At 40.9% G+C, this 18,010-nt stretch overlaps 1 protein-coding gene across 3 annotated transcripts in view; it reads left to right on the top strand.

Moving 5' to 3' along the window:
- RNL (RNAligase) overlaps positions 1-15,826 on the top strand; it is a 134,838-nt gene extending 119,012 nt beyond the window's left edge. For all 3 annotated transcript variants that reach the window (XR_016061392.1, XM_006843213.4, XM_088874615.1), the window contains 3 exons: positions 6,032-6,134; positions 14,798-14,956; positions 15,157-15,826. Coding sequence is in view for 2 of the 3 variants with exons in the window: in XM_006843213.4 (XP_006843276.3) it covers positions 6,032-6,134; positions 14,798-14,956; positions 15,157-15,549 (655 nt within the window). In the remaining variant the exon portion in view is untranslated. The remainder of the gene's footprint in view (positions 1-6,031; positions 6,135-14,797; positions 14,957-15,156) is intronic.
- Positions 15,827-18,010: the final 2,184 nt, after the last annotated feature.

Here is an 18,010-nt window from a genome sequence, read left to right as displayed (position 1 = left end):
GAATCTTTGCCTTGTATATAAAGTTAACATTTCTCAAATAAAAAAAGACATCTCAAAATAATACTAGCAATCTGAAAAATAAAATTTTTCATTAACTTTGATTGCTAGATCTCCAAACTTCCACCTCTATAATGTTTTCGAAGGTCAAAATCTTCTAAAAATTCCTCTAAAGACTTATAAAATTTCCAAAACTAAATTCAATATCAATATGGGCCTTAGCTCAATTTCTCGTAACTTTGAGAAACACTTTGATTCTATGGCAATCACAAAAAACTAGTTTTTTAGGGTTTTCTCTCTCTAAAATAAGCTCTAATGGGGTTTAGGTTTCAAATCAATCTAAAACCCACAATTTTCCCCCTTTTCTATTAAAAAAAGATCTAAAAATGCCTTTCAACAAGGGGTATTTCCGCCCCTGGGCAGGGCGCATGCCTTGGGCTCCTAGGTGGGCGCCCAGCTCAGAGAACCCACCTTGGCGACCACCTAGGGGTAGGCCGCCTAGGCCTGGGTGAGGCGGTCAGCCTTTCTGGACCGCTTAGGTGTTGGGCGGTCCGCTTTTTTGAACAATGTTCCTTTCCTCTTTTTTTGCTAAAAACCTATCTCAAGCTACTAGGTTTACACCAAGGTTTGAACATCGGCTCAATGCACCAGCCACCCAATTCTGATCCCCTAACCGGTATCAGATAGTGATTGTGAGCTCTTGCAAGTACGCCATCAACTTTGCATCCATACGCTAAGGTTCTTCTGGCTATTGATGTGCTTCAATGCATTAGGGTCAGTGTATGGGATAAACTTTCACTACACAAAGCAACTTCAACAAGTCTTAGGGAATCGATGACGGAATATAACTAAGCATCATATGTGGTAAACTTTCTTCATGCTTCATTGTGTTATTCACTAAGAAGGCAACTTGTCCCTTGTCTTGACTAAACATTGCACCAATCTTCATATGAAAGGCGTTACATTCTTCCTCGAAAACCTTGCTGAAATATGGCAATGCAAGCACTTGGTGATTGGGGCTATGATAGTGCTGAAACTTCTAATGAATCTCCTATGAAAGTGTCAAAGGCTTTACTTGTTGCTGAGATCCAATGAAGAGCTTCACATTTCAAGCACTTGGTGATTGGGGCCATGATAGTGCTGAAACTTCTAATGAATCTCCTATGGAAATTAGCAAGTCCCTACAAACTATGCATCCCTTTGACACTGATTTTTCACTTTGGCGCCATCCTTCTCATGATCAACCTTCACCCCACCTGAAGACACAACCATAGTTGTTGGGATCACAGAAGAAGGTGGTGTCTCCAGCTCCGTAAGTTCGATCTTTCACATTGGTTCCAAAGATCAACAGCACATATCTAGATTCATGGAGCATGGATCACTAGCAAATTTGAGTTGTTTGGATCACTAACATTTTCATCAAACACTAGAGCTTCTTTCATGTCTGAGGATTGAAATCTGAATCCTCATTTTTGGGGTAAGCGAAGCTGGTACAGCATGTGGACTCATGCTAACCCTATGAGCCCCTTTGCCAACAATTCATCCACCTACCTCTGAAGCTCATAATGCTCTTCAGGACTCATTCTATAAGTAGGTAGGCTAGGTAAACCTAGGTATGAGGTTTATAAAATGCTGTATATTCCTCATAGGTTGGAATAAGGTCCTTAAACTCCAAAGAAAATGGTCCAAGGGATCTAGGCATTGAAACAGGTTGCCCCAAGCCCATTCCACAGGTGCATAGATCTGCCTTTTCTCCACTCTCCTCCATAAACCATCAAGAGAAGAGTCACACACTCCTCTTGGAAGACTTGGGTGGAGCCTCCTCACACAAGGGCAATAATACTACCTTATGGCCATCCTTCCAAAAGGTACAAGTGTTTATATTCACTATTATAGATCATTTGCTTATCACACTTCTGGCCCTAAAGAGTATGTGGCTAGCATCCATTGGTGCGATATCACACCGAAACCTTATCTTTATAAAACGTAGCAATAGAAAACTTAATTAAGCATCGAGAAGTAACATATACCTTGGGCCCTTCTTTGAACCATGCAACCTTGTAAGGATGTGGATACTTTCCTATCTTGAGATGTAACCTATCTGCCATCACTTAAAATGTTCTGCAATTGCCAATAAGAAAATTTAATCAAGAGAAACATATTAAAAAAAAACTTTATCAAGAGAAGTAACATAGACCTAGTCTTGTGTTTAAACCATGTAACCTTAAAGATTTGGATGCTTTCCCACCTTGAGATGTAACTTCTTTACCATCTCCTGAGAGATCGTATTCTTGCGACTACCATTGTTGATGATGAAGTTGCACAATACACATATTGTTACGGGGATATTCGGGATCCTCTATGGAGGTGTTGCTCCTACTTTGGAATCTCAATTCTATGCTCTGAGACACGGGATCTCGATTCTAGGCGTTTTCATGATTTAGGGATCTCGATCTGAGAAATCGAAGAACTAGATCTTGGATTAATGGGATCAAGATTGGTATGCTCAAAAATCATGGTTCCATGAGTAATTGGATCCCCGATTCCACCCTCTTGGAATTGAGTATCTTGATATCTTCTATTTTGGGAGTGAGTTTTTACCAACGTATTTTTAGGTTCATAAACAATGGAGCATGGATCTCCAATTTTTTTATGGCCTACAAATTTTCTAAAGGTCCTAATATCCTATATATTTAACAGTTTACAACTTATATATTTAACAATTTACAACTTTACGCACATTGTGAATCATGTCTTGTAACTAGTTTCAAAGAAAGGTAATAAGAGATGGTGAGAGAGAGAAGGAAGGAGATAGAAAAGATAATTGAGTTGCTTTTTGGGAGCAAGTTTTTACCAATGCATTTTTAGGTTCATAAACAATGGAACATGGATCACCAATATTTTTATGGGCTAAAAATTTTCTACTGGCCCTAATATTCTTATATATATTTCATAGTTTACAACTTTACACACCTTGTGAATCGTGGTTTGTAACTAGTTCATTGGGTGTCTACCTCTCGAAGGATTTGTATCACTTGTGTGTTGGTCTCCCAAATTAAGCCACTCATGGGGTTGCCTAATGGATGATGGAAGAAGATATATGCGTGGAAATGTGAAGTCTCTATCATTGATATGTCCTTGAGGCCCCCCCTCCGAGAATCTTTGTTGGAGGCAAGCTATTGAGAATATGGCAATGTCTTTCATTTCTCTTTTTTGTTTTTTTTTTCCCCAAAGGGAAGCTTATCTATCATAACATTTCTTTTTTGAAAACAATCTATCACATCATTCTTAAATCTAATCATCAATCGATACTCGAGGGGGAACCATCTAATCCAACCGATTGGTGCCAAAAATGAGGTCATGTATGTACGTAGGCAGACGAATGTAGTAAGGTGTGCAATTTTTGTAATGGACCCACATGAGTAAATTTTTAGAGTGAAACTTGCTTAAAAAATTGTTCAATAGAAGTCGCTTCCAATCCAAAATACTGTGGATAAGTGATCTTTGGGAGCCTCAATCCTAAGCTCAACGGACCGCGATCAGATTTAATTAAAGGAATGTGCTCCCGTGACCTTGCAATGTACAAAACTTGTACCCTCAACTTCAGATCTTTAAGGCTCCCTCGCTCCCTCGTTCTTGCTTCCTATCCCAGATCTCCCCTCGCTTCATGTTACATATACATGGGGTGCGAATTGAGGTAGTTCTCAGCCAGGCTTCTTAGCACGAGAGAACACATCTAACCAACGAAGTCTCGTCTTGATCTGCCACCACTTCATCCACTCAATCACTAATCTCAGCGTTGTTTTCAGCCGTAATCACTGGGTGTTCTTCATGGTCGACCCATTGTGGTGTGGTGTTGGGCTACATTCAACAGACACTCTTTAGCTTGATGTCCCACCTCATTGCACCTGAAACACCTTGGGCTAGCAGGCTCTTGGCCTCAGGTTCAATCTTGGGTTCCAGTAGTTGAGCCATGTTGGTTGTTGGAACTCCCCGGGTTGGAGGCAAAGGCCTCCAACTTTGTGATGATCTTGCTCTGGAGGGGGTTTGACCTGTGGTTACCCCCTTTTCTGTCCTTCCTCCACCTTCATGGCAGTTTGACATGCTGTCTCCAACCGAGGCATATGTAGTTCAAGTTCAACTTGGATAGACCTTCACAACTGTGAAAAATAATGCGCCACCTTTTGGTTTTTGGCCTCCATTAACCCATAATGCAGGGATAAGTGTTAGTACTTTTTTGTGTAATTCCAAACTGATTTCATACCTTGATAGAACTAGTGAAACTATTGGTACAAAATCTGTGTATAGCATGGCCGGAGAAATCGCCCGCGCAATACATCTTGGCCCATGATCTGATTTTATCTTTACCCATTTCAAAGCCCTACGTTTTGAACTCGCTTCCACCACACTACTGTAAGTCCCCTAAATGTAGGAGCCACAAGTTTGTCTTTCTTTGAAATGAACAAGTCTTTCCAATCAAAGAAGCGATAAACTGTTCTCAACCAGTCCAAATTCTCTTCAAGGGAAGATTTTCATAGAACTCAGGGTCATCAACTTTAATACCTGAATCTCTGAATCTCTGAATCTCTTAGCTCTTATCTTTACTTATTACTACACCGATTATGCGTTTCCTCCCTATCTGTTCCCCTATGCTGGTTATGTCTGCCTGGGGGTGGTTGGATCCCCGACTCCCCATTACATTTGTGTTCCGGCTGATGCCGTGGTGCTTCGAACAAAACTGGATGATTGGACATATAATTAGCCCACTCTGACTCAAATTTGGACCCAGATTCGTGTCAAACAATTTGAATCCAACATTGTGAGAACATCTTCATTTGGGGCATGCAGTTGTCCCTTTCAACAACCATGCAACCGTCTTTATCATGTTTTTGAGTCACTCAATCATCCGGTCCAACTCGGAATTTCAATGGCCTTGAAATCCATGACCTGCCATCATACTGTCCTCAAATTGTGCTTTCATACCACTTGATGCGAAAGGAAGGCGGGAAGCCAAATCCATCCTCTTTTCGATCCTTAAACAAGCAACTTGAGCAACACTACGAGAGAAGATCAAGTGGTTGTAAATCAAGCCAAAATGATGAAGAGGCTCGATATTTCTCTAAAGAAGTACTCTTCCTTCCCTTTAAAAAAAAAAAAGAAAAGCAAAAAGAGAAAAAACTCATATAAAATATATCATCTTCTTTATAAGAGTATGTTCCACCCTTTTATACATCAAAAAAGAAAATAGAAGAAAATAAAATACCTAAAAACTTTCCCTTCCATCTTCTCTTGTCTATGCAGTCTCGGTCTAGGTAGAAATCCACGTACTTCTCTTTTGTCCCACTAAGGACTCTCCTCTCTTCCTTCACCAAATTCCCATATTTTTGAAAACCAATGTCAATCCCATCTTGAGAAAAAGGACCCCACCTAAAAACTGATGCCATATCAAGCAGAGTTCAAAGCCCTTTCTCTTTTGCGACCTACATCCTATCCAAGAGATTAAATGAAATGCCATTCTAGTCCACCTATGATATTAACCCAAATTAAACAATAAAAAAAATTCTATTCAAGCTTCTCGGTTTAAATTAAAAAATGAACTAAAAATAGGTTTGAACCAAGCCATCTCCTAAACTTGGTTTGTATCATTCTTTTAATAAAACTATCAATTATACCCTTTTGGATGACAAAAATGCCCTTTTTGATAGCATGGAATATTTGGAAGGGAAACTAAAGTAGTATTGTTGACATATAGGATTTCATAAATGCCCTTTCTCATTTTACAGCCATAATTTATAGGATTTAGCTCAAGGGGTTCTTGTAAAGTATTGTTAACATGCCTTATTTATGTATACCTTTGTATTTCGGGTTATGTTAACATTTTAAACCATTTGACAAGAATAAAGGATGATGTGCATGATATATGAATTTTGGGATAAATGTGCAGCATGTACCTGGCTACCTGTTACCTTATCTTGCTTATTAACAAAATTATGTAGATTAGCTTGTCAAAACTTTCAATTGACTTTCTTTTCAGAGTGGACTCTACGAAAGGATCATATGCTAAGGAATGGTCTCAATGGGAGAAGCGATTGCGGGAAATACTCTTTGTAAATTCAGAATATCTCACCTCTATTCAGGTTTGGATTTTTTCATTCCTCTCTTCAGGTTTTTGTTTTGTCAATCTCTTTTGGAATTTTCTTTTATGTTATGAGCCTTGTTACTTGTTGCATGCTAATAGAGTGGGTGTTTCAAACTTATTGGACATATTTAGTAGCAACGTTTGTCCGTGGTACATGAGTAGTATTTGCTCCATCTTGTTTAGGTTATCATACCAGTATGTGTACTAACTGGTAGTGGAACTCATGTGAGATAATTGCTTATTTCAATGAAACATATGGGTTCTATATAAGATTCATTTGGGTGTAATATGGGCTCTATGTAAGATTTGTGAGATGATCATCTATGCAAGTTTAGCGATCTTTTGATATCATCTTGAAGATGTTTGGTTTCGTTCCATTAAATGGCTCTCATGCAACCTTTAGTCTGGTGGTGGGACAAATTTGTAGGAGCGGATGTTTTGGTTGAAATGTGGAACTTTGTTTTATTGTTTAATAAGGGTGAAGACTTTAAAATTTTCCTTAACCTTTCCTAAGCCCGGTAAAGGAGGTGGGTTGTGTTAAGTGCACAGCCAATGTAAAATTTTGCCACGTCATATCATAAATTCTGAAGGATGGAGGAACAATATTCATGTAGCCACCCCAAATAATTGAGATAAGGCTTGGATGATGTTGATGTTTTGGGCTACCCTATTTTGCCTACCATTTATAAGCGAATTCAGTTATTTCCTTTGAAGCTGGTGGAGTTCTAATTCCAATCAGCTTGCTACTTTAATGCATGAAATGAGGTGAGCCTGGCTGGTAACTCTTCCAAGAAGCTCTTCGGCTCTATATACTCACAAGAGTAATTATCCTATGAGACCCTCCCACACCCGTATGTATAGGACCCCAAAGTATCATCATTAAATTTGGCAGAGATCTCTAGAAATGTTATGACATGGGTGTGGGACTTGACTTTTTAGTGATCTGTGCCAAATTTAATGGTGATCCTTTAAGGTCCTACACACATGGGTGTGGGAGGGTCTCATAGGATCATTACTCTACTCACAATACTGTCTACTATGTCCATTCGGATTTGTAGTTTTGTTTTGTTTGTTGGTTCCTTCTCATTTGCTTTAATTTGACTGGATACCAAGTGCCTTTCTAACGCCAAGTATAGAGAGTATTCTTCCGAAACCAAATAAATAGATGCAAGCAAATTCTCATGTGTGTTTTCCAATATCCAAGATGTCAAGCATATCCCCAATTGGCCTGAAAAATAGTGAACAACTTTTTGGCTCTATGATCATCTCTCTTTACTAGATTAAGAAAATCATGATGAATCATCTTGGCTAAAGAAGTTTTCTTGACAAATTCTAAAACCCAATATCATGTAAATGCATCCATCTCCATATTGACTTCGTCACATAGCACAGTTTAGATACCCTTAAAAGTTTTTATTTTGCAAAAAAATTATATAAGGTTGCAACCTTATACTATAGAAGTAAGGTGCATCGCAAGAATCTAGTAGAAAAGAGTATTCTGAAGCTGGAAAACCTTCCAATTGATCGTCTCGACCTTGAGATATATGGATATAAAGAAAAATATTGAAGCCCTAAAAATAATGTATCTTTTAACAAGTTATCTGAACTATCTATTTTTAAGAATTTCAAGTATTTATAGATCTGCTCGATCTGCACCATTTTTAGAATTTTAAATTTCATAATTAGGGTTAAACGTTGATTTGCAAGCCATCGTAAACTTTACGATACTGGAATTATATCTTCCGGCAAAATGTAGAGGCGCGCCTTACTTGTATAGTTAGTATAAGGTGGGTACCTTCTACAAAGCTTATCCTTTTATTTTTGGGTGCGGTTTGTATGGAGCGTAAGCTTTAAACAATCAAATTAGAGCCTACCTTCAAATAGTGTCGATAAATGTGGTTTCAATACTGGAAATCTTTGATCGCCTTTAAATATATTTTTGTCTTTATTTATAAATTTTAATGCTACAAAAATGGTGTAGATCGACATATCTATGAAAACTTGAAAATCTTGAAAAGTGACGGTCCAAAAATGTGTTACCAAATACATTATTTCCAGAACTTGAAATCCACTTTTTTCTCATGTCGATGCATCTTGATGTCGAGATGATCAACTTGAGGATATTTGGGCATCATAAGAACCTCTTCTAATGAAGTTTTTGAGGTAGGCTCTAATTTGATTGTTTAGAGCCTCGGCTCTATATAAAGTTTTTCCTTTATTTTTTAGAGGCTGTAGGAAAGAACTTTGTGATCCATTTTTCTTCCAGTATAGATGAATATGGTGTATCATGTGCAGTGAACCTGAGAGTGATGGACAATTCTGAAATTTTTGAATGCACTAAAGTATTTTATTTATAAACAGTAAGAAAGAACCTGATGATCTATTTTTTCACAGGCTCACAGCAAAGATAAGAGATGTACAACTTGTGGTGTATATGTATTCATCTGCAATGATATGCATTTGTGGAACAATTAACAAGTTCCGTGAAAAATATGTGATGAGAGTATTGTTCAGATGAGGTGATAACCATAACAGTACATCAAGGAGATGGTCCCAAACAGTGATGTGGAACTTGTTGAGTCTGCCCGATGCTTGCCCTCTCTACTCAGAAGTCCAATGAGTCTTGATTTCACAAAACTTGGCTGAGTCGTACCATTGGACCTTGGGTTTTGAAAGGACTCAGGACTTTGCATGGGACCAGGCCAAGTCCCGAGTTGAGTCCAAACATTCAAATAATAGTCCTAAAGGGCTAATCCATGAGGTGTTAGTCCCAAATTAGGGCTCACATTCCCAACCTGCGACCACTATATGAGTCATGCCCTGGGCTGTGGGTTATGTGGACACAAAACCTTAGGCTGGCTCATAGAAGGAACAATCTAAGGCAATAGATTCTTTGAACCTTAATACTATGACTTATTTGACATTGTTGATTTTGTACTCAGGTATCTATTTCAAGTAATCCCTAGCTGTCATTTGAATTACTATCGGTATTCTACTTGTTTGTTATGTTTCTCACTCTTTGACCAAATTTCAGTCAGATCGCTGGCAGGATTAGTAGCGAATGTCGTGTTAATTTGGTTTCTGAGGATATTTAATGGCTCTGAAGGGTAGCTTTCCATCTAATATGGCCAGATACAGATACAAATATTTTAGGCATATATTAGATGTATCCAAGTATTTGTGCTTGGATATTTTACCCACAAGCTACTTATGGCCTCCCATGTCCCTCATTGTATACCAAAAAGAAGAAAGTACGCGAGTTATGTGTCTTTCCAGATCATGAGTTGATTACAGACTTAGGAAATCTGCTACAGAAGATGCTGGAACGAACTATTATCTCATGGAAATGATGAATTTTTGTTATTGTTTGCAGCAGGTTGCATTGGTGTACTTCTACAAGAATCTTACTTTTATGGTTTTAAGGGGATAAAAGTGGAAGATATTAGTAAGAGAAGGCCTATTTTGGTGCAAGGAAATCTGTGAACAATGTTTTTTTATTAGCATTGTGTTTCAGGTCTTCCCTGTCTGCGTCAAAATATTGCAAGTGGTGCTCTTTATGATATATATATATCTTATTCTATATTATGTTTAGTTTCATAAGAACATTTCTGTTTGATGTTTCACCACCTGGACAGAGAATACATGTTCTCAAATTTGCGTTATATATATATTTTTTGAATGTATTCACTATTGTATTGTACTACAGTTTGCCAAAAAATAGGCTTCCCACAACATCGGGAGCTCTATCAGAAAAACATTGCAAAGGTGATGGATGCCAAAAAATTATATACAGCAAGAAGTTATCCTAGAGGCTGGAAACCTAAAAAGGGCGATGGAAACTAGTCTCCTGTCAGTGCTGCGCCTTCCCCAGCGAGAGCATCTACGACGTGGTTCACCTCCTGCCAGGTATGAGTCCATGAAACCGGAATAGACTTGCACATGTCACAAATCTCATCAAAGACATGGGCTGGTCTCCATGGAGGTGTGCCCCCTGCCCCCCCAGGCCCAAAGGATCACATTCCTAGATTCTCCTTCCAAATTAGGTGAGTGCTCAGTTTGAGACCCTTCTAGGAGGGCGACAGCTTCAGTTGTGGTGGAGTTGGCTCGATCAATGGATTTGGCGAAATAGAAAAGGGAGGTGCGTAGGTGGTCTCTGAAAATGCTTCCAATACCAGCGGGACCCAGGTTGCCCAAGCAAGCAGCCATCAAAGTTGACCTTGGTTTTTGTCCTGTTCTGGAGGCCTCAAAAGGGATTATCGTGGGATGTCATGGTGGCTTAGGGATAGGAGATTCTGCCAATTGAGGTGGAAGGCTGAGGTCGGGAGATACTTGAGGTGCTTGTGATTAGAGGCCCAAAAAATGATCTTCGATTTGATGCTGTCCTTGAGAGTGTGGATATGAGAGAAGTGGCCTTGAAAAATGCGGTTGTTACGCTCTATCCATATGGCCCACAGGGTCGCTGCTTCGGTGGCCTTCCACAGTAAGATACCCAAGGAGGCCCATGGGAGGAACTTCACTAGCTTGACCAGTTGGGTACCGACCTCGGGGTAATCCAGGACCAGTTGAAGAGATGAAGAATATCCTTCCAAAGCGTGTGGGGAATCCTGCAATGAAGGAAAAGGTGAGGATTGGATTCCTCATCTTCCAAGCACATGATGCTGCGGTTTGGGGTGATCATACCCCTTCTACGAAGTTGGTCTAGTCAAGGCCATTTCGGACAGGGCGCTCCAGCAGAAAAATTGGATTTTAGGAGTGATAAGGGTCTGCCAGGCCTTTGGCGGCGATAGAGTGGGTGGGGTTTGCAGAGGTAGAGGATTGGAGTTTTCGGTGAAAGGAGGAAACCGAGCAGGAGCCGTCTGAGGCGAGGGACCAGATGGTTTTTTCTGGCCCGTGTGGAAGGGTAAACAGAGTATTAAAGGGTTTGGGTTTGGAGGAAGACATTGGTCTCATTAGAAATTTGGGTTCCAGGAGCAGGAGGTTCCAATGGGTTGGAAGGAATCGGCAACTGAGATGTTAGTGTCTCTAGCAAGGTGAAAGAGGGTTGGGAAAAGGTCTCTCAAGGGAGTGTGGCCAATCCAAAGGTTGGACCAGAAATTTATGTTGTTGCCCACTCTAGCATGGAAACGAATGTTGGCTTTAAGGGAGAAAGGCGGTGTAAGAAGGATCTCCAAGCTCCTGAGAAGGAGTTGTAGGAAGAGAGATGGGGTAGCCAAGGAGGGTTGTGGAGCCGTTATTTGTGATGGAGCACGGTTTGCCACAGCTGACCATCCTCTGTAGCCAAGTGCGACCACCACTTGCCCCTCTGAGACTTGGGCTTGTAAGCTGTGGTCCAAGAAATGAGGTGGTATCTCTTGGTTTCGCTATCTCTAAACCACAAAAAATTGCGCATAAGTCATTCCAGACGAGAAGCAACAACAACGGACATGTGGAAGAGGATTGGAAAGGGTGGCCTTGATGAGGGTTGTTCTACCCGCTAGGGACAAGGTCCAATCAAATTTGTCGACAATATGCCCCTATTGCCTGAGTTTGGGTTTGCCATGGTAGAGTAGGAAGCCCAGATAGGTGGAGGGGAGATTGTCCACTGCACAGCCCCATCTATCAGCAAAAACTTGAGTGGCTGAGGGATCCATGAAGATGCATATCATTCTCGATTTGGCCATGTTAACCCTAAGTCTGGTGGCCAATTTAAAACCCTTGAAAAAGAGAAGTGAATCCACGTACTGGTCGGAGGCCCCACAAAAAATGACATACTGGAGATGGGAGATAACCGGGCCTCCATTAAAGCACCTAAAGCCCTCCAAGAGGTCATCTTGATACAACCTTGCCAAAGACCTGCTGAAGACCTTTGCAACAATGGCAAAAAGGAATGGGGACAGGGGTTCCTCTTGTCTAAGGCCCCTAGAAGACAGAAAGAAGCCCTTGGGTGTGTCGTTAATGAGAACTGAGAAAATTGGGTTAGAGATGCACCCTTTGATCCATTTCCGCCAACGAGCCCTAAGCGCATCCGGAGAAGCGTTTCATCTAGGACCTCTCAGTGCACATAATCATAGGCTTTTTCCCAATGGAATTTGATTAGGATGCCCTGAATCTTGGATTTGGCTCTAGAGCGAATGCACTCATGGGCTACAAGTGCATGGGCATTATCCAAGATTCGGCGGTCCTTCACAAAAGCCCCTTGCTGGGTAGAGATTACTCATCCCAACACCTCCTTTAGTCTAGAAGCCAGAACTTTGGCTAAGATTTTGTAGGAGTTGTTCATGAGGCTAATGGGTCTGAAGTCCTTGACTTCTTCTGCCCCCTCTAATTTAGGAATGAGGGCAATGCATTCATGCTATGGAAAAGGCAATGATATTGGGGTGAAGGGGTTCCCCAATATCCTTGAAGAGGGCTATGGGATAGCCGTCTGGGCCAAGTGCTCCGTTGTGGCCAAGGTGAACTGTGGCAGTGAGAATTTCGCTTTCGGAGAATGAGCGTTCCAACCAGAGGGCACAGTCAAGGGGAATGATTTGGAAAGAGAGGTCAGCCATCTTAGGGGTGGGTTTAATGGGTGCTCTGAAGAGTGAAGCGAAGTAATCAATGATGGCTTTTTCAATATGAGGAGGTTGGTCGTGGATAACTTCATCGGCGAGAAGCAGAGAGATGGTATTATCTCTCCTACTGCAATTTGCTATTTTGTGGAAGAAGGCCGTATGAAGATCCTCACATTTGAGCCATTTGATCTTAGATCTTTGGGCACAGAATGTATCTTCGTTTCTTACGGAATTATGGTAGTCTAGTTTAAGTTGTGACTGAAGTAGGATTTCTTGCTGGCTGAGTTGCGAGATTCTCCGGTAAGGTCCCAAAAGTTGATGGGTGTAAGGTAATACTCTTTATGGGCATGAAAGTTCCCAGGAAGCTGCCTACACCATGATTTGAGGAAGTTCTGAGGAGCTGAAGTTTCCTCTGAAAGCAATGACCTACAAATTTGTGGACTCTATTGGAGAACGAGGCTCACCAAGAGGAGATGCGGGAGGCTATGCCTTGCTCCTCGAGCCAAGCTAGCTCGAAGCGAAAAGGACTGGGTCCAACCGAGGCTGGGTGAGTATTGAGGAGGATACGCTTGTGATCTAAGGTAGGCTTGGTATGGCTAAGGAGTGGGTGCCAGGGATATGCCATTCGTGACTGATGAGGTACCAATCCAATTTGGACGGAGCAGAAGAGTGATTGGACCATGTGTAAACTGCTCCTAGGAGAGGGATGTCGATAAGGTCATTTCTAGAGATGACATCTGAGAAGTCTATCATGGCTGGGGAGGTCCTTGAAGATGAGTTCCTTTCAAAGGACCACCTTGTGACATTAAAATCATCACCTATGCACCACTAGGTACGGGGAAGGGCAGCAACTGTATCTAGATCATTCCAAAGGAGAGTCTGTGCTGAGTTCGAGTTAGGGCCATAGATTGCCGTGAATTTCCACCGGAGCCCATCAGAAATTCTAGAGAGGGTGATGGTTACAGTGGATGAGGCAATGTACAGGGTGACTAATGCATGAAAAGAAGGGTCCCAAATGACCTATATTCCACTGGAGGCGCCAGCGGCATTGAGGGCCACCCATTGGCAATGCTTGCAGCCCCAAGCCTATCGGACTTGGGCCAGGGTGGGGAAGTTTGCTTAGTTTCGATGAGAGTGAGGATTGATGGGCAATGTTTAGAGAAAAAGGTGTGAACCAAGCTGGTTTTTTGAGGGGTCTCCCAGACCCCCTGATGTTCCATGTTGTGAGCTTCATTGGGGGGGCTGGGAGGCAGAGAATCATTTGGACAAGCACCTGTGGGTTCTGAACCCCGAGGATACCTCTTGAGGAGGGGCACCAGATGAGGAAGGAGTACCGGAGTCGTAATTGACCTGGAAACGAAGGTTTGAAAGTTCACGTTTACCCTTGCTGCTTACTTCAAACCTGGTCTGCACATTCAATTTGAAGAATGTTTCAATGGCCTCTGGCAAGCCGTCAAACTTGAGACCTATTACTGTGAGGATTGGGATGTTGCCCTGGGCGTTGTCTATCTGGTTGATGAAATTTGAGTCCACCAAGGGGGGTGACCCTGAGCTGAAGGCAGAGAAAGAGCTGGAGTTGAGGGGAAGGAAGGAGGTACGGTCGAGGAGTTAATTGCACTGGATATTTTCCTCTTTCAGATCATATTCAATCATGCACATTGATTTATTATTTCAGAAGAACTGGCAAACTGCAAACTTCTTCAGTAGATAATTACCACAATAGCAGGCAGCCAGGCCTGTAAAGAGAACACTCTATTGGCATGTGTTTGTATACCTTGATCGGCACTTGTTATGATGCAGTCATTCGAAGTTTGCACATTTGTGTTTGTCAATGGGTTGCAAATATATGTGTCCATCAACCCTTTGATTTGTTGCTTTACATTTGTGTCATCCCTTTGGTTTGTTGCTTTACAACTGTGTCAGCATTCGGTTTTCTGGTTCCTGGGAACTCTTTCCTTTGACGTGTGATGATTTATTTTTTTCAATTTGCACGATCACACCTACGACTGCTCTGTGAACCTGCACATTCATGTGTATTTCTACTAATCCATGTGTAGCTTGCACACAGGGTTCCAAGCTTAATAACTTCCTGTTAGCGCTTAGACATAATGTAAACAATAATTTGTTGCAGGTCCCATTTGATTATGCGGTCCAGAGAGTAGTGGAGCAATTAAGAGCTGTTGCAAAAGGTGAATACACGACACCTGCTACTGAGAAAAGAAAGTTTGGGACTATTGTTTATGCTGCTGTTACTCTACCTGTAGAGCAAATCAGATGCGTATTAGACAAGGTAAACTCTATCTTTAGCAGCAAGTATATGAAAAATGTTTAAGTTTCTTTTTTGAGGGACCTTACATGCAATTCCCACACCTACCATAGTTTGTATCACTTGTGCCTATCAACTAAAGCTCAGAGAAAAAAAAAACACCATGTATATATGTGAGCCAAGGAGTTCATTATCTAAATAGGTGTTCTTTCTGATTATCTTAGATGGCCGATAAATATGTGAAAGCCAAGGAGTTTCTCAAGGACAAGAACATGGAGGACACTCTGAAGAGAGCTCATGTGACTCTTGCTCACAAGAAGAGTCATGGAGTCACAGCCGTTGCAAGTTATGGGGAATATCATAATAAGAAAGTGTCTGCAGATCTCACCGCATTCTTATTCTCAGATAAGTTGGCAGCCTTTGAAGCTCATATCGGGTCAGTTGAGGGTGAGACTATCTGTTCAAAGAATGAATGGCCACATCTGACAGTGTGGACTGGCACAGGAGCTGCAGCGAAGGATGCCAATACGCTGCCTAAATTGGTCTCTGAGGGTCGTGCCACGCGTATTGATCTCGACCAACCGATCACAGTTACTGGGGTTTTGGATTTTCACTAAATCTTGCTAGTTATTTCTCCTTTGAATATTGCTATTCTTTTTGTTATGAAAAAGAAATATGTAATAGTTTCAATAAGAACCGGGCTTGGGTCAAGACGGTAGAGGCTGCGTTTTCATAGCCTAACGTCTCAAGTTCCATTCCTACGTAACTTTCAAAAAAAAAAGTTTGTTTTTGTCCAACTCTGGAGCAGATAAGTTTGTGTTGCCCTGTCTGCAATTTTCCTTTGTAGTTGTAATCTAATAGTTATAATTTATGACATAGAATATTGCTGCCCTATATCGTTTCTTTTTGGGGTTGGATAAATTGCACATGACGGTTATGTTGTTGTAATTTAAGACATGGAGTCGAGCTGCTAAATGTTATTTTATTGTGCGAGCATATTGGTTTCAGTTCCAATGGTTATACTCTGGAAAGTTAATGTTTTGTACGACATGTTGTTCATTTACAGTTTTGTAGATGTAATTTAATAGTTATAACTCTAGACATGGGATGGACATGCTCCATTTTATTTCTTTCTGAGGTTGGATAAAGTATTCGGAACATCAGTTTCATATTTGTACTTTTAGACATGGAATTTGGGCTGGTTTTGTAGATGTAATTTGGTTGTTATAACTCAAGACATGGTATGCACCTGCTCGATGTTATTTCTTACTGAGGATGGATGAAGTCTTCGGAACATCAGTTTCATAGATGTACTTTTAGACATAGAATTGAGCTGCTCTATGTTATTTTATTGCGCTACTGTATGTGTCAACTTCAGGTTTCGATGGTTGTTTTCTAATTCCTACTAAAACATTCAATTTGGCCTTTATTTAGGGTTTCGGAGGAATGCGACTTCCATCTGTCTTTTTAGTCAAAATCACATTTTGCATCAATTGCATTAGCAGGTACTGTTGCTTAAGGAGTTTAAATTTGCAAGTTTTTTCATTGAATTGGTTATATAATGGACATTAAGGGGGTTTCTGAGTTTTTTATTAAAGTGAATAGGAGAGTTGGCCTTCGAATGAAAACATTTCAGTAGGCTGAGACTGGAGATCCTTGAAAATTCTCAATATGAAGGAAGTTGCTATCAATACGTTGTTTACGTGAAGGACACGGTTTATATGAGTCGGCCAACTCATACGTAGATGTGTCCTCTCTATTATCTAGTTTTGCGATAGATTTTGAATTTAATACGATAGGTATATGTAATCTCCAACACAAAGATCATTCATATACGAAAAAAAAAAAAAAAATTTATTGAATTTTAAAATAGTAAATGACATATTTTGAAGAAAAATTCTTGACCGTTCGTTTTGGTACTTTGTGAGAGCACCCTTTTTTTTACATCCATCTTCAAGATGGATGAACAGTCGGTCTGCTGACATTGGACTGACGGAGTCTCGATGCTTTTACACGGGGGATTAGCTTTTGTTGCACGTCAAACCATAGCATGCTGAGAAATTATGGGAACTTACAACTGGCAAAATTGTTTGATTGTATCCGTTTTGGTGCTCTTTTCTCCCACCACCTTTTAATTAAAGAGGCACCATCTATGAGAGGTAGTCACAATTATTGAAAGTCATTGAACCCATGTTTGTCTACTTCCGTGGCAGACAAGATTCTTTAATTGGGGAACTTACTCCTTGCGGCTACTTCAAGTTCCTATATCAAGAGGTTAGCAATGATAGAGTCTCTGAAACTATCAACTGGAATACTAAAGTTTGGGCCATTAAAGCACCTAGAAGAGTTAGGGCCTTTCTATGGGTTCTGGAACAAAACCAGATTCTTAGAGTGGATCCGTTGAGGAAGAGGGGGAAAATAGTGGCAAATGTTTTCTTCTTTTGCAAACAAGATGGGTAGTCATCTATTGTCCCCTTTTGGAACTGGGTTGCTAGTATCTCTAACTGGCATTGGATTATGCCTGAAAACATCCAGTAGTTCTTTACAGTTATCCTTAAATCCTCCATTTTCGGGGAAAGGCATTCATCTTTGGTACATATTGGTTGCTGCCTTGTTGTTGTCGCTTTGGAAAGAGCGTAATTCCAGGATCTTTGAGGGGAATTCCCATGACTTTGCAAATATTCCCACGGGATTATGAGATGGGTAGTTCAGTGGGCTCATGCTTCCCTGAATTTTAAGAGTTACCCCAAAGAATTCTCTGACTTTGCTGACCTACTTAAAAGAATTATTTTCTTCCCATTTTGCTGACCTACTTCTCATTCGACCTAAGAAAGCTGTCAAATCTTCTCAGAGGACACCCCCCACTAGGCTGGCTCAAGTGAACTTTGATGATGGTGTTAGACCATAAGTACAAGCAGCTGCATTTGGAGGCATTCTCAAGAGCACTCTTCCGGAAATCATCTTTACGGTCAGCTCAACTTTTGTGGCATCAATGAGGCTGAACTGAGAGAAGTTAAAAGGAGTTCTCAAGCTTCAGGAGGTTCACAAGTGCATCATTATCGAGGGTGACTCTGACAA

This window comes from Amborella trichopoda, chromosome 8 (genome assembly GCF_054954075.1).
Source record: "Amborella trichopoda isolate Santa Cruz 75 chromosome 8, AtrichopodaSantaCruz75HAP2 v2.0, whole genome shotgun sequence".
Taxonomy (NCBI): Eukaryota; Viridiplantae; Streptophyta; class Magnoliopsida; order Amborellales; family Amborellaceae; genus Amborella; species Amborella trichopoda.
Note: the sequence above shows the minus strand (reverse complement) of the source record. Positions and strands in the feature narration are given on the sequence as shown.